This window comes from Apus apus, chromosome 20 (assembly GCF_020740795.1).
Source record: "Apus apus isolate bApuApu2 chromosome 20, bApuApu2.pri.cur, whole genome shotgun sequence".
In the NCBI taxonomy this organism is placed as follows: domain Eukaryota; kingdom Metazoa; phylum Chordata; class Aves; order Apodiformes; family Apodidae; genus Apus; species Apus apus.
Genome location: NC_067301.1, coordinates 3273572 through 3295822, shown reverse-complemented (window position 1 = coordinate 3295822; position 22251 = coordinate 3273572). Strand labels below are relative to the sequence as shown.

Sequence of the window (22251 nt, the reverse complement as noted above, 5' to 3'; positions counted from 1 at the left end):
TGAACTCAAATAGTTAACATGTAAATAATTGAAATAATTTATTTCAGCACTCCAAAATAGGGCCTAGTACCTCCAGTCTCTCAGGTGGTATATGAAACTTCTCCTCCTCATCAGAACTGTCTGAAGCATCAAAATTCAGCAACGTACGATCGTTCTCCTCCAAAAACTTATAAAATTCAGGATCTTTGTCCTTCAGCCGGGAGAGCTGATCTTTATGTTCAGATGCCTTTCCCTTCTTCCTGGTAGATAAGAATCCACAGAATGGTTTTACCCACTGCTCAAAACTTCTGCTGACGCTGTAAGAAAATAAAGCAACTTCGGGGCATTAAAGCACAGCTGGGGCTAATGGGACTGGCGAGGGATTTACCAGGGCTGTGGCTGCATTTAACACCTGTGCCTCATTTAACACCTGTGCCTCATCTAGACCCTGTCTAGGCAAGCTCTGTAAGGTTATTGTTACTCAGCACTGGGAAATTTTGAGAGCAAGCTACCAAGTTTTCCTGGGGTACTGACCAGAGGGGGTGAAAACCTCTCGCAAAACAAAGTCTAGTCTAAAATCCACCCTCTTTCAGTTTAAAACCATCACCCCCTTGTCCTATCACGGCAGTCCCCACTAAAAACCTTGTCCCCATCTTTCCATTTCGCAGCCTTCAAGCACCGAAAGGCTGCAATAAGGCCTCCCCGGAGCCTTTTTCCTCAGAGTTTCTCCGAATTACTCCTGCAAGGTCATTAAAAAAAGCCTACACAAAGCTACAACCTCACAACGAACGCTCGGTATCATTTTAACCCGGTGTTGCTTCGGCTTCTAGCAACGACTAGCAGTGCGGGAAGGCTGCTTCGTTATTTCCCGATGGCAGGTAGCTCCGGTGCCTCTCGGCAGGAGCAAACACACACAAGCTGAGGAAAAAACAAGGCCAGGTCGGTCCGGGCCCTCCCACACCTGCCGGCCTTGCCGCGCTGCGGCCCCGCGGGCCTGCCCGCCGCCTCCTCCTCCTCCTCCTCCTCCTCCTCCTCCTCCCAGCCGCCCTCAGGCTCCGACCCGGACCCGGCGGCGAAGAACTCGTCCAGGCTCAGCTCCCCCAGGCTCCTGAGGAGAGAAAAAAGAATAAGAGAAGGAGCGGAGCTGAGCGCGGGGCCGGGCCGGGGCAGCGCCGGGCCTGCCCGATGCACCAGGCGCTGCGGTGGCTCTGGGGGGGCTGCCCCGGCCCGGCGGGACCCTCACCCGGAGGGGGCTGAGCCCGCTCGGAGCCCGACCCGCTCACCTCCCGCCGCTGCCCGCCATGCTGCGCCCGCCGCCTGCCCCGCCGCTTCCGCTCCCGGCCGGCAGCGCGGCCCGGGGGGCGGCCCCGGCCCCAAACCCGCCCCAAAACCGGCCCCAAAACCCGCCCCAACCCGCCCCAAACCCGGCCCCAGGGACTGCCCCCCCCACCGTTCCCCGCCCCCCCGGCAGGACGGGCCCCCGCGCCCGCTGCGTGAGCGGCCAAGCGATCCTCCCCTTCCCCGCTGCTCGGCGCGATCCTTCACCGCGCCGGGGTTATCCCGGGTGAGGGAAGAAGCCGCAGCCGCGGGGCCGCCCCGTCGCCAGCCCCGGCCCGCCGCCGGCCCCGGCCCGCCCCGTCTCCCCCGCCGCGGGGCCGCTCACGGGCAGCGCGGCTCCCCCCGCAGCCTCCCGGGCCGGAACCGTGAGTAGCGCCGGGACCCGGCCCGGCCCGGGCACCCGGCACCCGCGGGCGGGAGGGCTGCGGGGGGAGCGGAGGCAGGAGGACCCCGGAGGAGCTCCCCATCGCTCCCCATCGCTCCCCATCGCTCCTTATCCCTCCCCATCCCTCCCCATCTCTCCCCATCCCTCCCCATCCCTCTCCATCCCTCCCCATCCCTCTCCATCGCTCCCCATCCCTCTCCATCCCTCTCCATCGCTCCCCATCGCTCCCCATCGCTCCCCATCGCTCCCCATCCCTCTCCATCCCTCCCCATCCCTCTCCATCCCTCCCCATCCCTCCCCATCCCTCCCCATCCCTCTCCATCCCTCCCCATCCCTCTCCATCCCTCTCCATCCCTCTCCATCCCTCTCCATCCCTCTCCATCCCTCTCCATCGCTCCCCATCGCTCCCCATCCCTCTCCATCCCTCTCCATCCCTCTCCATCCCTCCCCATCCCTCCCCATCCCTCCCCATCCCTCTCCATCCCTCTCCATCCCTCCCCATCCCTCTCCATCCCTCTCCATCCCTCTCCATCCCTCCCCATCCCTCTCCATCCCTCCCCATCCCTCTCCATCGCTCCCCATCGCTCCCCATCCCTCCCCATCCCTCCCCATCCCTCCCCACCGCTCCCCATCCCTCCCCATCCCTCCCCATCCCTCCCCATCCCTCCCCATCCCTCTCCATCCCTCCCCATCGCTCCCCATCGCTCCCCATCGCTCCCCATCCCTCTCCATCCCTCCCCATCCCTCCCCATCCCTCCCCATCCCTCTCCATCCCTCCCCATCCCTCTCCATCCCTCTCCATCCCTCCCCATCCCTCTCCATCGCTCCCCATCGCTCCCCATCGCTCCCCATCGCTCCCCATCCCTCTCCATCCCTCCCCACCCCTCCCCACCCCTCCCCGCCCCTCCCCATCCCTCCCCATCGCTGCTCCCGCGTCCCCCCCCACCCCGGAGAGCAAGTTTGTCCGCTCGGCATCCACCGCAGCGGGGCCGGGGGGACCAAGCCGAGCCGTTCCCGAGCTCTTGCGGGGATACCCGCAGGGTACCCCGGCTTGTGGCCGCGGCCGAGGCCGGCAGCGTCCCTGTGCCCCGCCTGGGCTCGTTCCCCGCCCGCTGCCAGGTCGCGGTAAAGGAAACAGCTGCAGCTTCCAGCCCTGGAGCTGCTGGGGCCCCGGGCTGAGCTGCGGGAGGTTCTGCCGGTTGCGGCTCCGCTTGCCCTCGGTGCCAGCACACGGGCTGTTGTGTATCTTTGGCTGGCGGGAGCTGAAGGGCACAGGAAGAAACGTTGCCTCAGGTTTTCTGGTAACTTGGAGGGGGGGGGGGGGGAATGGGAGACTGTTTTTTTTTTCCTGGCCTCTGCAGTGATTGTTAGGGCAGAGGGCTCTCCTCGGGGGGGCATCTCCACCCACAGCATCCCTGTGCACGGAGGTGGTCCAGGGGAGCAGCAGGCCAGGGCAGGCAGCTGGTTTGGTTCTGCTGGCTGAGCAAATACCTCCCCCTGAGGAATGGCAGCCCCGGGGACATCAGCTCTGCTACAGCAGAGAGCAGTGGCAGCAGCAGGGTGGCTGTCAGTGCCCTGTGCGTCAGGCCACGGCCGCTGACTGATGGGACTTCTGTGCCAAGGTGGAAAACTGCAGAGCTGGTGGCCTTGCTTTGATGGGGTCTCTGCCTTGGCTCCAGCAGCTGCTGCCTTGATGAGCACTGTTTTCCAGGGCTCTCTGTTGCTGGAGACCACAAGGAGGGAGGTTAGTTCAGGAGTGATTCAGCAACATGTGGATATTTGGGTGCTTTGGATCCTGGCAGTCTCCAGGTGCAGCAGGCTGATGCAGGTGACTCTTTGCCCCTAGGACAGGGCACAGCTGAAATGAGCCCCAGAGCACTACTACCCCTTTTCAGGGTGGATGATCCAGAGGCATGAGCTGCATTTTAGGATGGGAGGAGGGATGGGGCCTCCACAGCAGATTTGGGTGCATTTTGCACCAGGAGGTGCCTGTTTGTTACAAGTTCATTGTTACATGACTTGCTAACCTTGTGCAACAGCCTTTTGGTTACAATCACTGCAGCCAAGCAATCACCTCTTTGGAGTCTCTCCCCTCTGCACCCCAAGTTTTGCTTCTGACCCATGAGCATCTGCTGGAAATACTTTATTCAGCATGGCAGTGAGTAAGACTCTTGGGTGTAAAGATCCGAGCTTCCTTCCGGAGAACGGATTCATGAATCCCAGCAATTAGCATCTCATTTGGAGCAGACCAGGAGCTGGCAGGCATAATAGTCACCTGCTGTCTTGGTTTGACATCCTAGGATTCAAATGGACTCTTCTTAGCATCTTGGGTAGCTAGGGTGGTCCCTTATGCTTTTCATCAGCTAAGGTCACTTGGTGAGGGTGGCAATGGAACCTCTTTGCCAGCCCACCTGGTGGCCACCTGCCCTTGCTCTCATCAGCATCAGTCTGGGTCTCTGTAGATGGAGTGGCATGTAAAAAATCAAGGCAGGCACGCTCTGAAGACTGGAGATCTGCTGGGGAGGCTGTTCTGGTCTTGCTTTGCTGCACTTCAGTCTCAGCAGCTCAAAAATGAAGCAGCCATGCTGAGGTCTCAGTGCTGGCTTCTGTATTTTCTCAGGTGCTGGAGCTTTGCCTCCAAACCCTTAGGCGAGCTGGACTTGGTAGCAAGGGATGCTTCACCCTTTCTGAGCTGCAAGAACTGGCTGCAAACCATGCTGCCTCCTCTAAAGGATGTGACTCCTCGGGGACAGGAATTCAAAGTCCTTCAGCTGAAATTCCCAGGGCCTGGAACCTGCTGGCCTTGGCAGGCCCCCAACGTACCAGCAAACTCAAGGCTCTTCTGTCACGTGCTGCTCACAGCTGAGTTTTCATGTTTGTGGCCTCTGCTGCTGCCTGCAAGAAGATGTGAGGGAATTCTCTTAATTGTTCCCTGGCTCAAAAAACTGCTCCACAGCATGAAGCACTGAGCTTATTCAGCAGAGGAAATGCAGATCTGCTTACGTGGTCCAGTACCTCTACATTGCCAACCCACGCCAGGGCTGAGGCTGGCAGGATGCTTTGTAAGCTGCCCCTCAACGTGGTGTGGGCCATCTGGTCTTTATGAAAGGGATGAGACCAGGGTGCAGCTGATGACTCCACTGGTCACCTCCTGGTTCAGAGAGTCACTCATCATCACAGGGCAGCATTGTTCCCTGGCTTCTATGTCTGTGAAAGATCCTCTTGCCTGTTGGCAGCCAGGAGACCCAAGTGCTTCTTTCCTTCTTCCCTAGTCTGCTGTTTGGAGTCAACTTTCCCTTTAGAAGCCAAGTGATGCCTCCTGCTGAGTCTCACCAGATCCATCACTCGTGCCTGATGTCAGGGCACTGCTGAGCACTAACAACCTGTTCTGAACTGGCCCATTGCCACTTACTGGGGACACCATCACCTTGCACAGCGGACCCGTAAAGGGCACAATCCCTCTTTGAATAGCTGCTGGCCAAGGATGTTGCAGACAGGGAGCTCCTGAGGAAGTCTAGGAGCCTCAAAGATTGAGATTCTCTGATACAGGCTGCATCCAGTCACCCAAGTGCTCTCGTCTTGTCTGTTTACTTTTCTGAAAAATGAGCTGGGGACAGAGATGTCTGTCACGGAGGAGGCTAGAGGGACATCAGGAATGCCACAGTGATGGACAGTGCAGCTGAACCTGCAAACTGTCACTGCTGCCTGGAGAGGAGACTTGATGCCTATGTGTGGAGGTTGGGCACTGCTTGTGCCATAAAATAGCATTGGATGCAGCAGCAGCTCCTCTCCTGTGTCTGCTGGGCACACTGGGAGGGGGGAATTAGGACATGACCCACATTTCCAGTCCTTGGGATAGGCAGAGGGCTGCTTTTGCTCAGATCTGGGTGTGCTTTGTGCTGGACTGCAGGAACTGCTGCCTACCCCCAGTGCAGCTGGAGAGCTGCACATTTTGCTGAGCACGAATGATTTTTCATTTTTTGTTTCTTCCTGACCTGGGAATTCAGCAGTACCAGAGCTATTCATGTCCTGACCCTTACCCCCAAGTGACCCAAAATGTTAGCACAGATGCCTCCAAATCCCTTAACCACAGAGGCCTGCTCAGAGCTGCTGTGATCCCCTGTGTGCAAAATACTGAGGGTGAAAGCTGAATGTGAAGATGTCTGTGGGAAGAGCTGCTGTATGTGTGCAGAGGGAGAAGGCTGTGTACCCAAGTGGGTGCTCAGCAGGCTGGATACCCTTTATCTCTTCCGTGTGTGGGAATGTCTCAGAGCAGGCATTGAGGCTCTGCCTTGTGCTCCCTCCCCTCCCAGCTAAAGCACTTCTGAGCATGAGCTGGGGGAACTGGGAGCAACTTTGAGCTGAGTTTCCAAACAAAACTCCTCAAGAGTAATGGGGTGAGAGACTTTAATTAGAAGAGACCTCCAGCCTTCTGTGTGCACCAGAGCCACTTGATTACAACCCACCGAGCTGCTGAAAGACACTGACTAGGTCAATGTGCTGAAAGCCCTTCTTGCCTGAAGCCAGCACTGTCTCTGTGCCGTAGAGCTGGCAACTGTGTACAGTTTTTCCCCCTCATCCTCCCCACCCCCTTGCTGAGGCTCCACATCCTCTCTGGCTGCTTCTCACTTCTCTGCGGATGTCTAGACAGGAGGATTCAGTGCGTGTCAGTTATGCCTAATTCATTTTAAATAAATAAATAAGTAAGTAAGTAAATAAACCCCACCAATCCAAACCCTAGGGAGAGCTGGGGATTCTCAGTCCTGCAGACTCAGCTCTGGCTGCAGTGCCCTGTGCTGCCTTCAGGCTGGCTCGGAGCTGCTGAATCCCAGCGATGGCAGGAGCCATCCCAGCCCTGCCAGGGGGGGCCTGTGGAATTGAAGGCAGATGTGGTTGAGGGCAGTGCTGGCAGTGGGAGCAGAAGACAGAGGAGGTGGAGAGGAGTGTTTGGGGTGGAGGTGTGTGCTCCTAACCTCTCCTTGCAGCTCGTCCCTCTTGTGTGTTCTTGGTGTGGCTGTGTCCTCCTCTGGGAGCTGGCAGAAGGGTGCAAGGTGTCTGGCTGTCTGAAACTGCAAGCTTCCAAATTCTGCTGTCCCTCCTGCCACCCCTAAAGGCAGAGCTGGTGCCAGGAATGACAACCCCTTGCCCCGTAAAGCCACATTTCCATCAATATTTGCAGTCATGACCTCTGGATACTTGCAACTGTAAATCAACTGTCACTGTAGCGATGACTGAAGCTGCAGTTCAGAGCATCTGCTTCACTTGCTGGTCCTGAACTCGTAGGTCCTTCTGCTTCCTGACAGTTGCTGGCTCTTCCAGGCTGAACATACAATTAACCTTCTATTAAAAAGACTGAATGTGAGCTGCTGCACTCTGTCGGTGTCTGTTTGAATTCCTTGGATGCAGGTAAAATGTTACAGGGGCTGAGAGAGGCTGGGACTGCTCTCAGTGGGGTTAAAAATAAGAGTTTTGATTTCTGGTGTAGGGGAGATGGAGATGCACTTGGAAGCAGTGCTTGTATGTCAGGCCTTAGGGCATGTTTAGAGCAGGGGATGATCCACAGCAAAGCCTTGTCCCCAGCATCTGGCCAGCTGCACAGGATGTGTCTGTGCAGTCTCCTGGTTAGCCTGGTGGACACAAAATCTCCATCCCAGCTGTGAACAAAAAGCCCTTCTCCAGGGCCTTCCTGGGGAAAGGGCAGGCTCTGAACTTTTCTCTGGAGGATCCTCTGTTCCTTGTTTATTGCTCAGCACACTTCTTTTCACTCTCAATAAAATATGTTTTTTTGTGCAAAGAGAACAGACCTCCCTTTGGGCAGGAATCATTTGCATTAATTAACAGAGCTATTATGCATGGCCACACTCTGTCGCAGAGGAGCTAAACAAACCCCTTCTATTTTTTTGTCATAACCTAAGAGTTATTACAAGTCAGCCACTGCATCCATTGGAGCTGAAGCCCAACACGTGCATTCATGCTGCTGGATGCTCCACAAAAGTGGGCTTGTGTTTACTTCTCCCCACTGGAGCTCTGGACACTGCTTTCCTGTCTCTTGTGGTCCAGGCTCTGGTCTCCGTTCATTGTATCTTAGCAGACCTTCTTTTCCAGAGGGGTGTGGGTGGAGAGGGGAAAGCAAGAGCTGGTCTCTACCTCTTAGCCATGGGAATTGTTGCAAGGAAAGATAATGTCACCCTTGTCACTCTCTGCATTTGTGTATGTCCAGAGTTGTGCAATGACTCAGTGGCAGGGCTGGGAAGAGAGCCCAGCACTTCTGACCCTCTTTGGGAATGCATTTGATGCCAATGCATCAGCTTCAGCAACCCTCAGGCTGTAGTGCCCTCTGTCCCTCTCCAGTTTCTGAGATCACAGGGACAAGCAGTCCCATCTTCTCCCTGCTCCTCCGTCCTGAATTGTCCCCCCTGGTCCTCCCACTGCTTCAGAGCTGGGAGCTCCCATCCTTTGTCCAGCTCCCAGGAGGGCTGAGGCCAGTGCCCACAGAGCTGGGGCATGACTTCAATACTGATGGGGAGAACTATGCTCAGCAGTGTATTAAAAAGATAAACCAGCTCTAGTGGATCAGGAAAACTCTCAGGCTTGCAGCTAGGGAGGGGAATAAAGCTGAGGAAGCACAGTCTGCCCTCTGCTGCTAAACCAAGTCTGGGAAGGGAGCTCTTGAGCCCAGGTAGAGATGCTAATAGGTGTAAAGCACCTTTGTGTGGGCATCTCTCATCCAGCAGTGCCCACACACATGAACTAACATGCTGAGGGGGTCCTAGGGATGTTGCATCTTTCTGAAAACCTCAGCTGAGGGGGGTGGGAGGAAAAGGCCAGTTGACTCACTGGCCTTTCTTTCCTGTCAAGGGCACAGTGGCATCCTAATCTCATTGTTGGAAAGCATCAGCAGACATTGCCTTTGCTGGGTGCCCGTGGGTCTTTCCTGCTGACAGAGAGATGAGGAATCTCACATCACGCAGGATGATGCAAATAGAAAAGGGCACTGCAGGCTTCTCCCCTGCTCAGCGAAGATGTTTATTCATCTTTTTTCCTCCCCCAGACTCTAGTACGTGCTACAACTGCTATTTAAAAACGAATAGAAGGCTGCAACCGTGGCTGAGCAGGCACAGCATGGTGGGTTTCTATTTTTAGGCTCAGCCTGGCTGGCAACGTGTAGGTGTGGTGAGGAACAGAGAGGCCGAGGGGATTCTCTCGCCGCAGGGATGCGGGGGCAGGCACACGAGTGCAGCACACAGGCTTTTTTTCCTTCAAGCTGCCTTTTTCTCCTGCTCCCTCCCCCCTCCTTCTGCTGCTCAGTTATTCTCTCTTCACTCCCCCACCTTTTCTTTGGGTGCTGCTGGCAGGGAGACAGTGAAATGCCTATTTGAAGCACCATGAGCAGCCTAGATGCAGGCAGCATGGAAAGAGAAAACATCTTTGCACAAACAAATGCCTGTGTTTCCTTGAGTAGGCAATTTTTGTTTTCTGTGGTCCAGTAGAGCTGATCCTCCTGCTGCCTCCCTGGTAGAGGGAGTGTCCTGCTCCATGCTCAGTGGTCCAAGTTCTGCATTAGGTCTCAGCCACCCCATCAGCATCTCTGGTCCTTGCTGCCTGTGCCTCCTGTCAGCCTTGTTAAACCAAAACTACCTGGAGTTCAACATTATCTCTTGAAATGCAGCCAGGGCCTCAGCTGGGACTGCGTCCAGGGAGATTTAGGAGCTCTGCTTTGCCCCAGCTGCCTGCTAGGCCAGGAGCTGGCAGTGCTGGAGCAGGACTGTTTGGGGCAGCCTTCAAGCTGTGGAGAGCTTGGACATGCCTGGGTAGAGGATGCTGGAGGGATGTGGAGATCAGGATCCTGTTCCCTAACTGACCACCTGGGACTCCCCAGTCTCTGTCCAGCGAGAGGCCTGAAATATAAAATGGCAGAAGAGTTGAATCCCATGTCTGGAGGAGTCTGTGCTGGGACCACAGAGCACTGTGTTGCCTTTGCCCTCTGCCTTATCCCCCTGAATTGTGACAGCAGTGCTCTGAGCTCAGCTTTTGAAAGCAGCTGAGTGCAATTCAAATCTCCAAGCATCTTCTGGAAGGGAACAGCCAGCACATGGTCCATAACATCACTCTTGCCTTTTTTAGGATATGGGATTCCCTGGTTATTTTTGTTTAGGCTAATCAGGGTTGTCATGTTTGCTGTCTCTAGTGATCTGTTTAAGCTGTGTTTGATCAATGCAGGACTGGCATGTCCTGCTGAGCCTGCTCAGATCAATGCTTCTGCTGAAATCCCATGGAAATGTGCTTTGCTGGGGAGATTTGGAGAGGGGCAACTTCAAGAACAACCAGTGTGAGTGTGTGTGTTGTAGAGCAGTGCCCTTCTGAAGGCTGGTAAGGAGGATATTGATCCGGAGATGACCAGACCTGGGAAGCAGTGAGTGTCACAGAGAAGAGTCTCAGCATCTCTTTGCATTACTTGTGTTCTCTAGGGACTGTCTCCTCCCCAGCACTGGTTCATGAGCAGGATGAGGTTCCCCTGGCAGGGGCTGGTTAGACAGGAGCTGATCTTGTGCAGGGTCTTTGAGAGTGGTGGGCACACCTGGGGGCTACGGGAGTTGTCTGTGGCTGGAGTGATTCCTGCCTGGGTAATGCTTTGTTTTCCCTCCCCATCAGTGCCCCTGAGGAGGGAAAGCCCACCATCCACCGCCTGCAGCCATGGAAGGGGGTGTGCAGCTCCTCAACCGCGACGGCCACAGCATCTCCCACAACTCCAAGCGACACTATCACGACGCCTTCGTGTGCATGAACCGCATGCGGCAGCGCGGGCTGCTCTGCGACATCGTGCTGCATGTGGGCACCAAGGAGATCAAGGCCCACAAGGTGGTGCTGGCGTCGTGCAGCCCGTACTTCCACGCCATGTTCACAAGCAAGTAGTGTCCTCTCTTCCCCGCGGCCAGGGGCTCCCTGCTCTCCAAACCTTCTCTTCCCCATCCTGCTCCCTATTCTCGCTGCCCTGCCCTCTGGAAATGTGATGCCTGTATCTCATCTCTGAGCAAGTGCAGTCATGTTCCCCATTTAGCTCCCTTCCATGAAGCCCTTTGCCTGTAACCCCCTGCCCATGTGTCTTGATGCCCATCCTGAGGCATGGACCCCATTCCCTGCAGTACCCTAGCAATAGCACAAGGGGAAATGGCTTTAGGTTACAAATCAGAAAGAAATTCTTTGCTGTGAGGGTGGTGAGACCCTGGCCCAGGTTGCCCAGGGAAGCTGTGGCTGCCCCATCCCTGGCAGTGTTGAAGGGCAGGTTGGATGAGGCTTGGAGCAGCCTGGGCTGGTGGGAGGTGTCCCTGCCCATGCAGAGGGGTTGGGACTAGAAGAACTTTAAGGTCCCTCCCAACCCCAAACCACTCTGGGATTTGATTATTCTCCTTGCTAAGAGGTGAATGGGAGACCTTGCTGGGCTGCGGAGGTGGATGTGGCTGGTTCTGTGCATGGTCAGGTCTTCCTGAGGGGAAACAATCCTGCTGTGGGACTTTGTTCACATCCAGTGCCTGTGTTGCCACAGATGAGATGAGTGAGAGCCGCCAGACCCACGTCACGCTGCACGACATTGACCCCCAGGCCCTGGAGCAGCTGGTGCAATACGCTTACACGGCTGAGATCGTGGTGGGTGAGGGGAATGTGCAGGTAGGAGCTTCTCCCCAAACCCCTCTTCTCCCCAACCCCCTTCTGTATGACACTTACCTGCTGCAGGCTCTTCTCTGCCTCTGCTCAGCACGTGCAGCTGTTGTTCTGTGATGGTACCTGCGTCTGGCAGTGGTCAGAGAGGTCATCTCCTCCCCTGGGCCCAGAGGGGTGGCTCCCGTGGCTGCTGCAGCTGGGTATGGCTCCTGAAAGCACTGTGCAATGTCCAGGTCCAGTCCTGAGCATCTGCCCTTCTTCTGCCATTTCCTGGCCCTGTGGGGAGTTACAGGTGTCTTCCTCAGCTCTTCTTTAGCTTAGTCCTGTTGGAAGCAAAGAACACTTTGTCCTCCATGTGCTTGTGTGCCTGAGGGTGCTCTATAAGCCTCTTCTGTTATTGACTTGCAGTGAGATGAGGGTGAAAACGGTTTCCTTGCCCTGGAAATCCTTTCCACCCCCTACTTTTCCACTGCCAGACACTTCTTCCTGCTGCCAGCCTGCTGCAGCTCAATGGTGTGCGGGATGCTTGCTGCAAGTTCCTCCTCAGCCAGCTCGACCCATCCAACTGCCTGGGCATCCGGGGTTTTGCTGACACACACTCCTGCAGTGACCTCCTCAAGTCTGCACACAAGTATGTCCTCCAACACTTCGTGGAGGTGTCCAAGACAGAGGAGTTCATGTTGCTGCCTCTTAAACAGGTGAGGTCCTGATGGGAGTGTGAAGGTATGGGAGTGGTAAGGCTTTTTGTGCTCGGTCCTGGAAGGCACAGTGTGGTTGTCAAGAACCTGCACTCAGGGGACAAGGTTTATTTTGCAGAAGGCACCCAGATTCTGGGCTTTGGTCCTTCCTGTTCAATGGAGAAACAATACACGGGAAGAGTTTTATGAGACATCAAGCTTGATAAGGATGGGAGGGTAGCACGGAGGGTGGCTGGTGTCACTAGTGCTGTCACTGGTGCTTGCCATGTGAGCTCTGAGCACACTGTCCTCTCTCTGGGAGCACAGGCCAAGTCCTGTCTGCCCTGGTCACATAGTTGTGATGATTCAGAGCTCAGCTGATGTTTCCTGCTGCTCTTCATGTGGTGCCAGGCTGGCCCCTGGCTCCTTGTCACTGCCTGAGGGGTGCCCAGCAGGCATTCCCAGTCCTTGCTCTGCATCACCCCACTCTCTGTGGTCCCTCACCAGGAGACAGACACTTCCCTTCTCCCATTCTTGGGGCAGCAGGGTGCACGGCAGCAAGAGGAGGGTATGTCTCTCCAGTTGCTCCAGCTCTGCCATCCTGCAGGTGAAGTGAGTGTGCTGGGAACAGCCAGGACTGCTGGCTCTGTCCCATGAACTATTGAAGGGATGCCTGCAAGCAGAGTCATCTGCCTGATCTCCCTGATGTTGATTGGAAGTGTCAGGAACTGTAGCAGCTTCAGACTCAGCAGGAGGGGAATGAGCTGAGGAGGATGATGGAGGGCAGAGGCGTCTCCACACTAGTGCTGCAAGGAGAGGGGAGGCACAGTTGTACCTGCCTGGTTTGGGGGACCCAAGTTGCTCTTTGGATCCTTCTACATCCACTGAGACTGGCTCTACAGCCAGAACCACCAGCACCTCCAGGAGGCAGGGGCTCTCCCTCTGGCAGAGCTGTTCTGCTGGGCCAGTTACCTGGGTGTGGGAACGTGTCCTTTCCTCCCAAACCATACCAACCAACACTTGCCCTTTCCACCCCACTCTGCAGGTGCTGGACCTCATTTCTAGTGACAGCCTCAATGTGCCATCAGAGGAGGAGGTGTACAGGGCTGTGCTCAGCTGGGTCAAACATGATGTGGACAGCAGAAGGCAGCATGTCCCCAGGGTGAGTCTGCTGGGGAAGGTGACCTGGTTCTATGCACCAGCTCCAAGTGCTTGGTCTGGGTGGGTACATGGCTGAAGGCAGCTGCAGGGTGGCCAGAGACAGCAGGTCCCTGCCGTACCACTTCCAGTCCAGGTATAGGTGAGAGTGTTTTTGAGAAGGTTCAGTCTCACAGAGTGAAGTCCAGACTATTTACATATCGAAGGGGGATGCCCTGTCTGTCCCTGGCAGCCTGGGCATGTGGAGCTCTGTGGAAGATGTAGGCAGCAGGGGAGGTCAGCACTGCCTGCAGCCTTCCTGAGCTTTCACATGCATCCTCAGACGAAAAAGCTCAGGCAGATTTGAGCAGGGATTATTTTAACCCATACTTTTGTCTCTAGCAAGTCCAACCATTAACCCAGCACTGCCAAGTCCACCATTAAACCATGTCCTTCAGCACCAAATCTACATCTTTTAAGCACCTCCAGGGACGGTGACCCCACCACTTCCCGGGCCAGCCTGTTTCAGGACCTCGCAACCCATTTGGGGAAGTAATTGTTCCTAATATCCAATCCAGACCTCCCCGGGCACAACTTGAGGCCATTTCCCCTTGTCCCGTCGCTTGTCACTTGGGGGGACGTTAAGGCTGAATCGCTGCGTGTGCTTTGCTGCCCTTTGTCACCGGCTGCCAGGCGAGCAGGGTGACACCTCCAGGAGAAGTCAGCCTTGCCAGGGTCCCCCGGGTTTGCTGGGGAGGTTTTTGGGGGGACCCCTGGGACGGCCCCTCCCCACCTTGCTGAGGGGGGCGCGACTCCTCTCCCCTCAGCTCATGAAGTGCGTGCGGCTGCCCCTGCTGAGCCGGGACTTCCTCATGAGCAACGTGGACACGGAGCTGCTGGTGAGACATCACTCGGAGTGCAAGGACCTGCTGATCGAAGCCCTCAAGTACCACCTGATGCCGGAGCAGCGGGGGGTCCTGAGCAACAGCCGGACCAGGCCGCGGCGCTGCGAGGGGGCCAGCACGGTGCTCTTCGCTGTGGGTAAGGCCCTGCCCTGCCCTGCCGCCCCTGCCCCCGGGCCGGGCCGGTTGCTTGCTCCCCGTTTGCCGTCCCCTGCGCAGGTGGGGGCAGCCTCTTCGCCATCCACGGGGACTGCGAGGCCTACGACACGCGGACGGACCGCTGGCACATGGTGGCCTCCATGTCGACTCGCCGGGCCAGAGTGGGCGTCGCGGCCATCGGGAACAAGCTGTACGCTGTGGGAGGGTAAGGAGGGCAGGGGGCCCTGGGCGGGGGGTGGCAGGAGCCCCTCGGCAGCCCCGGCAGGGAGGAGGGCGCAGAGCAGCCCCAGGACGGCCGGCAGGGCCTGGCGGGAGGAAGCCTGGCTTGCTCACTGCAGGAGGAGCCACTCAAAAACGACTTCCCTGGCCCTGCGGCTCTTGAGCAGCACCTTTTCTAGCTCTCGGTTTTGGTGTTGGCTACGCCCCGGGCTTGTGCTGTGTCCTCCTGCTTTCGCGTGCAGGCTGTTTGGAGCCTGCTGGCTGCCCGGCCCTCCTCATCCCTCTGAGATCTGCTGTCTCTGCAGCCCCCAGGAGAGCTCAGCTAAGGGCTCTGCACTTCCAGCAGCTCTCTGGGTGCTCTTTGCCTTAAGGAAGCTGGAAGGGGGGAAGAGGGTGGTAACAGGGACCCAAGGCTCATCTTCAGCTCCAGAGCTGTCGGACCAGCCCACAGCCTCACCAGCATTCCAGGCTTCCCACCTCTTACATGTTCTCCCTTTTTCTCCCTACAGCTACGATGGGACCTCTGATTTGGCTACAGTGGAGTCCTATGATCCTGTCACCAACTCCTGGCAACCTGAGGTGTCCATGGGCACCAGGAGGAGCTGCCTGGGTGTAGCAGCACTTCATGGGCTTCTCTACGCTGCTGGGGGGTACGACGGGGCCTCGTGCCTAAACAGGTAGGGCATTGCCTTGCTGCAGGCTCCTCCACTGCTCCTGCATGCACTGTCCTTGGCACTGGGTGCCTGGGGAGCCCACAAGGCCAGCGTCTTTTGGTCTGGGCAAAGCTTCTTCAGAGGCAAAACCCATTTTGTAGCCCTCTGCCGCAACAGAGCACAACCTTTGTCAGTTCTTCCCTCCATTTTCCCTGTCTATTCCCAAGCTTCTTTGGGAGCTGCCCCTGAGGGCCTGTATGAAAGAGCTTTGGCCCGGGCTTTGCCAGTGTCACACCTTATGTTCCTGTGTCCCTGCCTGCTGCAGCGCAGAGCGGTACGACCCTCTGACAGGCACCTGGACATCCATCGCTGCCATGAGCACCAGGAGACGCTACGTCCGGGTGGCAACACTAGGTGGGTGATGGCATGAGGACTTGACTGACTTCTCCACAGTCTCTTGCATCCCTGGTGCTTCCTTTTGACATTCTTCTCTTCTAGTTCCTGCCCCTTCTTCCTGGATTCCTTAGCTGTGAGTCCGGGTAGCCCAGCCATTCCTCTGCCACATCCTGACACGTTCCCTGTTCTCTGTTCTCCTCCCCAATCTCCCTGGTAGTTGGGTTTTGTCACATTCTGGAGGCAACTCCTGAGGGAATCCACAGCTTGTTCCTCAGCTCCTTTGTGCCTCTTCTACTTCAGAGCAGGAGGGCTGGCTGTGGATGATCACCTGTCCCTAGAAAGGAAGAGACAACCTTATTAGTCTTTCATGATGAAAGCAGGACAGTCCTTTTACTGATGATCCAAGCAGTAGTGTGGGGTCAAAGCTATCTCTACCAGGGGTGTCACAACATGAGGTGCAATGCTGTGGTGTCTCCTGACTCCACTGATTGAGTTCTGCCTGTAAGGAGGATGCAACAGAACTGGCCACTGCACTGATTAGTGCAGCCACGGGGTTAATGCAAGTACCCATCTGCACCCAAGCAGGTGTTGGACCTCCCTGGGGATGCTCCCTACATCCCAGGGCTGCTGGGCTGTGTCCCCATGGTGCCTCTCCCCTGCTCTATTCTCTGGTCGCAGCTCTCTGTGCTGACTCAGAGGTTCCCTCCCCTCCATCACCAGCTCATGCTCTTGTCTGCCACGGCCTTTATTGGCGTTCCTCTGCTCCAGCCTCTGCTGCTAAAAATAACCCAGTGCTCTGGTGGGAAGCACTTGCAGCTCCCATGATGAGGAGGTCAAGAAGCATCAGGCAAACGAGCAATTTGGGAAGCCTGAAGTGTGCCAGAGAAATTGCCTGATGAATATTTCGCCATGCTGCAAGAGGAGGGGAAGCTGGGGGAGCCCCTGGGGAGGGGCTCAGCTGTACCTGTGTGGTGTCACCCTGTGTGAGAGTTGTGGGAGGCAGTGCTGGGACCACAGCCACGCTCCTTACCTAACTCCTGTGCATCTATGATTGTCTTTGCAGAAGGCAACCTCTATGCTGTTGGGGGATATGACAGCTCATCCCACTTAGCCACAGTAGAAAAGTATGAGCCCCAGGTAAATACAAGAGAGAACATGCCTGGTAACCCTTTTCCTTTCCTGAAGGGGCCCTGCAGAAAAGCTGAGGGCCATGTAAGTTGCTAGAGAACTTAGCAGACAGTGTAAGATCAGCTATCACAAAATCACAGTCGTTCTGGTAGGAAAAGACCTTTAAGATCATCAAGTGCAACCACTGACCCAACTCTGTGAAGTCCAGTGCTAAAGCATGTCCCTCAGCACCACATCTGCACGACTTTTCAACACCCCCAGGGATGGTGGTGCAGCCACCAGCCATATGTGGCTCTCTTAGCAAACCTCTGCTGTACCTTAAGGCTTTCCTAGCAAAGTATTGCAGTCACCTTGGAGCAGAAGGTGTGCCCACATGAGCCTGTGCAGCACAGACCTGCCTGCCTCCTTGGAGACTTAGGCCACCATGCGTGACCAAGAGATGGAGCAGGTATCAGCCCTCTCCCCAGCTCTTCTTCAGGGGCAGAGTATCCGGGCTGCAATCCAGAGCTAAATGAGCCAAAGCTCATCCCTGAGCCAGCCTGCAAAGGTCTCTCCTGGGGCCTGCAGCTCTTCCTGCAGGAGAGGGGAAGGGAAAGAACTGGGTGTCCCCAAAAGTCTTCCTAGGGGAGGCCCGTTCTGTCAGGAGCTGTGTGGTTAGAGCAGGAGTGATGTCACGGGACTGGGAAAACAACTTGTACACCTGGGTCATGCAGCTTGTACACCTGGATCATGAGCAAACCTTGCCTCTTCCCAGATCAACACCTGGACACCCATTGCCAACATGCTGAGCCGGCGGAGCAGCGCAGGGGTGGCTGTGCTGGAGGGGATGCTCTACGTGGCTGGTGGCAATGATGGCACCAGCTGCCTGAACTCTGTTGAGCGCTACAACCCCAAAACCAACACCTGGGAGAGCGTGGCACCCATGAACATCCGTAGGTAAGGAGCTGTGCCACACTCCTGAGCTGCAGGGGAGCCTGAGGAATGGGGATCCCACCTCCCCTAGAGCCTTGCCTTGCTGGGCACTGCAAACCATAAAATGCAGACCAGGATGGGGAGGGTGTGCCAGGAGGACAGAGCAGGGACATCCTGCAGGAGGCATTTTCTGCAGAGGGGTTTATTCCCGGTCTGTGTGGCTGTAGCTGGCTGAGGCCACTTGGGAGATGTTGCTTGGCTGCAGGACGATTTAAGGCTTGGAAGCCCAAGGAATTTAGGCTCCTAGGGCCTGTTATTTAGAGGTGGCATTTCCCCAGTGGAAGGAGGGGACCAGAGTGAAGGGGAGGAGCTGAGGCCCTGTCCTGCACTCTGCCACCAACTATTTGAGCCCTGGTAGTTCATTTTCACTGAGCATTTGTGAGGCTGAGCACTCCCCTTTGTGGGTGGCAGAGCTCTGGCCAGTTCACCTGAGATGCTGAGCTCCCCTGCCCCTCATACACACACCACGTTCAAGCCTCACTCCCTGGTGGTCTCTGCATGATTGTTCCAGGAGCACCCACGACCTGGTGGCCATGGATGGGTGGCTGTATGCAGTGGGTGGCAACGATGGGAGCTCCAGCCTCAACTCCATCGAGAAGTACAACCCCCGTACCAACAAGTGGGTAGCAGCCTCTTGCATGTTCACACGCCGGAGCAGCGTGGGGGTGGCTGTGCTGGAACTCCTCAACTTCCCACCCCCTTCCTCGCCCACCCTGTCGGTGTCTTCAACGAGCCTTTGACAAAGAATCAGGACCTACCTCACCTCAAGGGGACAGGGGTGGCTGGCACAGCACTAGGCCAGCCTGGCCCGCCCCGCGGGGCAGCCACTCACTGTAGGAGGAGAGTGAAGGTACCAGCTGCTGCCCCCATTCCTGGGAACCCCCAGAGCCATCTCCCACTCTTGGTGCACACATCGGATCAGCACGACCACAGCAGTTAGAAATGTGCTTCCCTGGGCCAGCACTCTTCTTCTAGAGGGCGAGGAGAGGGGCTGCTCTCTGCTCCCTTCAGACCCATCTCACCTTTCACCCAAAGGGCCTATAATTTTCTTTGGGGAGGGGAAACTTTAAACCATTGCTGCTTCTTGGATTGACGTGACCCAGCTGGTGCCACACATCTGAGCACAGCCAGCCTTGGAGGCTTCCAGCAGTCCTGTGGGGTGGCAGAGGTGGACAGCACTCCTCCCAGGGACAGGGCTGAATGTGCAACTGCTCCTCGAATGTCACTGTAGCCAAACTCTTTGTGCACTGTTACAAGACTCTGAGGCCACTGTCTGGTTCTCAATGGTGTCTGATTGATGCCTTAAAATACACAAACAGAAGAAGCCCAGCTAAGGGACAGGGCCTGGAGGAGGTGAGGTTTGGAGCCAGAACTGGATGCAGCATCTGGAACCCTCCAGCAGTTCCCATGGCCCCACCTCCTGCACCGAGATCCCAGCTGGTCAGTGCTCTGGGGAGTCCCCAGCCAGGCAGGTGGGTCGAATGACCTTGGTGGCATCTGTGCCATTGCTGCCCCAGGTTCAAGTGACCGTGGGGCTGCCTGCTCTCTGCACCTGGCCCTGGGGCACGGTTTGGCTGGGAATGGATCGGCCTGTTTGCTGTTCCCCTCTCTGCAAAGCAGATTCCAGGTTTATGGAAAGGTGTTGGTTCTTGAGCAAGAACAGTCCAGCCTTCTAAATGAGGAGGATTACCTGGCATTACTTTTTTTGGTGTTAATTTTTTGCCTTTTTTCTTTTTTATTATTATTATTATTTGAATGCTAATATTTTAATTTTGAATGACTTCATATCCCTTTATTTTTTACACTATACCCTTGGTATTCCCTATCCCATCTGCTTTTAAGGCAGCAGGAGGGATGCAATTACTTTTCTCATTTGTTGATGAGATGATGACTGTGTCCTGGAAGATGTTCTCTATGGATGTGTGTGTGTGAGAGACACTGTATGTACAGTGAAAACAGCCAGAAAGGGACCATTTGCAATTAGCGACTCCCTGGCAATTAAGCAACCACTTTAATTAACTAAAGATTGATCCAATTAGTACTGTAAGTCATAAGCCTAGACCCACCTGTGCCATGGAACCTCTGGGGTGGTGTTTTCAATGTTTTTGTTGTAGGGTGTGAGTGTGAGCCTTGAACTGAGACAGGTTTTCAGGTGTTCTCCACATTATAGAGGAATGACTCAACCACTGGTACCTCAATAGTATTCAAATGTAGCATTAGAAATATGGTCTGTTTGTTTTGAACTAATTCCTCTCCTTTTCCCCCTGCTCCTTCTCATCTCTTGTTTACAGAGTTCAGATTTCACCTGCCATGGTATTTGTTGGCCTAGAGATTTCTTCTTTTTAGTTTGGGGTGAAAGGAGAGTTTGAGATGAGACAGGGACTCCCCAGCTAGACCATTTTTATGGTGACCTGTTTTCTTCTGGAGGGGTGCCTGCATGTTTTGCAAGCCCACTTACAGTGCCTAACATCTGACACCTAAAATGACCAGCAGCTTCTGAAAAATCCAGGCTGCTTCTCCCCCCAGCCTCTCCCCAAGGACCATCTGGGCTTCTCAGGCTGAGGAGGCCATTTTTGGCTTTTAGAACAGACTCTAAATCCACTTTTCCTTCCCGTCTCACTTGCCAAAGCCCTGCCCCAGCCTCTCACAGCTCAGCAGCTCTCCCATTCCTCTGTATTGCAGAGGACCCTGCACCATGTCCAGGCTCTACTCATCCAGGTTGCCTCTTGGTCAATGTGGCAGAAGGTCTGTCCTAAGCAGGTCTCTGCGTTGCTTGAAGTAATGATGAAATTGGTGAAGGCTGCTCTGTGGGGTGTGTGTTCCTACACAGGAGTGAGGCCTCAGTCCTTTTCTTCCCATTCCTACAAGCAACATCAGGATTTTAGTCTTCTGCTGGACTCGTACCAACCAGCGCGGTCAAGGTGCCCCTGGCTCTGGGGTCCTCTTTGAAGGAAGATCAGCCTAAAAGCCCCATGGCTGTGTCAGAAGGTGCTGAGCCTTGGCCTGATGTGCTGAGGAACTGCTGAAGGAAGAAACAGGGCTAGTTTCAAACAAGGAATGAGTTGGTGGAGCAGCAGCTCAGCTCCTGGTCTGGGTGTGTGAAGGGAGCCTGCTGCCTTTGTGGGAGGCAGGCAGAACCAGAGGGGAAGTCAGCAGGGTAGAAGGCTGAGGAGAGATTTTGTGCCATGTGCCCGTGGCCCCAGAGGTAATCTCCAGCAATGTGAACTACAGATGGTGAGCAATGCTGGCCTGCCTCCTGAGGACTAGGGTCACCCACCCCTGCATCCCGAGCAATACCACCACTGAACCTGTTTGCAGAAACCTGAGGAGGAGGGAGCCTTTTGTGTCTCTGATGTACTAACTATGCAGGTGCTCACTGCTTTCCTGGCAAGGAGAAGGAAGGAAGGAAAGGGAAAAATAGTTCCCCAGCAGCTTGTGGGGGTCCAGAGCACCCCTACCCACACTGTGTGGACACGAGGTGTCAGCATCTGCCCTGGGAGATCCCAGGGTGGAATCGCTTCTGGTGCTGCACATCCCTGGCTGAGCAGGAGGCCTTGGAGGGGATGTGTGTCTGTGTCTGTCTGTCTGTCTGTAGTACCCTGTCTGAGGGGAGGAGAACTGTCAACTCTGTGTGGCTTCTCTGCCACTTTTAGTTCGTGGCGTCTCACCCAAAATGTCAGTTGTGTGATTTCCCACGTGAGCTGTTTCCCAGCAGGGCAGCATCCCTGGGCAGGTGGCTCCAGGCTGTGTGGGGGGGTATGTTTTGCCCAGGGACCCTGATGTCAGTCTGCAGTGAGACATTAAGGCTGGGTAGGAGCCCCTGTCCCATGGGGCAGAGCTTTGCTTGGCCTCATTGGTAGGCAGACCTGGTCTACTCCATGTCAATCCGTTGTCACTTTGATTTCTCTGTAAGTTCTCTGACTTATTTATGTGGAACTCTGTTTCTCTGAATTTTTTGCACTACATGGGACTGGGGAGGGGATACAAGCAATAGAAGCCAACATGTACAATAAAGATGTTTTCTTGAATACTGGATCCTGCCTCTTGCATCCTTCCATTTCACTTCTCTGGCCAGACTCCTGTGGAGACAGGGAGCTGCTCCCTGTGTGCCCTGAGCAGGGATGACAAGATCTCATCTACCTGGGTGCAGCCACTCCAGGCTTTGCTTTGCAGGGAGCAGGGAGAGGCACCCACCCATCTGGAGGCCACGTTGGACTGACCCTGCTGTTGTGGATGTTAGCACAGGAGCCACAACCAGCTTAGAAGGAACTGCTGCACCACAGGTGAGCTAAAAAGAGCAGCTCTCAGCCCAGCGCTGGCCAGGGAGGTTGCTGCCCTGTGGACAAGGTATTTCATACTCCCAGAGAGGAGGATGTGCTGGGGCTGTGCCTTCACCCTAAGGCAGAGAAGGAGCAGGACAAAGATACTGATGGTGTTGGAGACCACTGGGAAAAGTGCCCAAGGCACAGGGGCTTCAGAGGCAGGCTGAGTTCCACCTCTGCCCACTATTACATTTCTAGCTTGGTCTCCCTAGGACTCCCAGTCTCCAGTGCTGCTGACAGCTTTCCCCTGCAGTGGAAATGAAAACCAGATGAGAAACATCCTCCTTCAGTTCCAGCTGCCACAGGCATGTTGCTGGGGGCAGG

At 55.6% G+C, this 22251-nt stretch overlaps 2 protein-coding genes across 7 annotated transcripts in view; one reads left to right on the top strand and one right to left on the bottom strand.

Moving 5' to 3' along the window:
- NOC2L (NOC2 like nucleolar associated transcriptional repressor) overlaps positions 1–1297 on the bottom strand; it is a 42449-nt gene extending 41152 nt beyond the window's left edge. The window contains exons 1-3 of the mRNA XM_051637207.1: positions 1263–1297; positions 941–1087; positions 71–239 (exon numbers count right to left, since the gene is read on the bottom strand). Of these exons, the coding sequence (XP_051493167.1) occupies positions 71–239; positions 941–1087; positions 1263–1282 (336 nt within the window). The 5' untranslated portion in view covers positions 1283–1297. The remainder of the gene's footprint in view (positions 1–70; positions 240–940; positions 1088–1262) is intronic.
- A 223-nt stretch (positions 1298–1520) lies between these two features.
- KLHL17 (kelch like family member 17) lies at positions 1521–21633 on the top strand. Of its 6 annotated transcripts, none has more exons than XM_051637290.1 (12): positions 1521–1543; positions 10355–10607; positions 11247–11368; positions 11839–12060; positions 13085–13201; positions 14004–14217; positions 14298–14442; positions 14966–15133; positions 15435–15523; positions 16569–16642; positions 17388–17569; positions 18117–21633. In XM_051637290.1, exons 2-12 carry the CDS (start codon positions 10397–10399, stop codon positions 18343–18345), a joined length of 1773 nt encoding a protein of 590 aa, XP_051493250.1. In that variant the 5' UTR covers positions 1521–1543; positions 10355–10396; the 3' UTR covers positions 18346–21633. The 6 variants fall into 6 exon arrangements, with proteins under 6 accessions (XP_051493250.1, XP_051493248.1, XP_051493249.1 ...); XM_051637288.1 differs by lacking the exon at positions 1521–1543 and adding an exon at positions 1630–1682; XM_051637289.1 differs by lacking the exon at positions 1521–1543 and adding an exon at positions 2657–3003.
- The last annotated feature ends 618 nt before the right edge of the window (positions 21634–22251 follow it).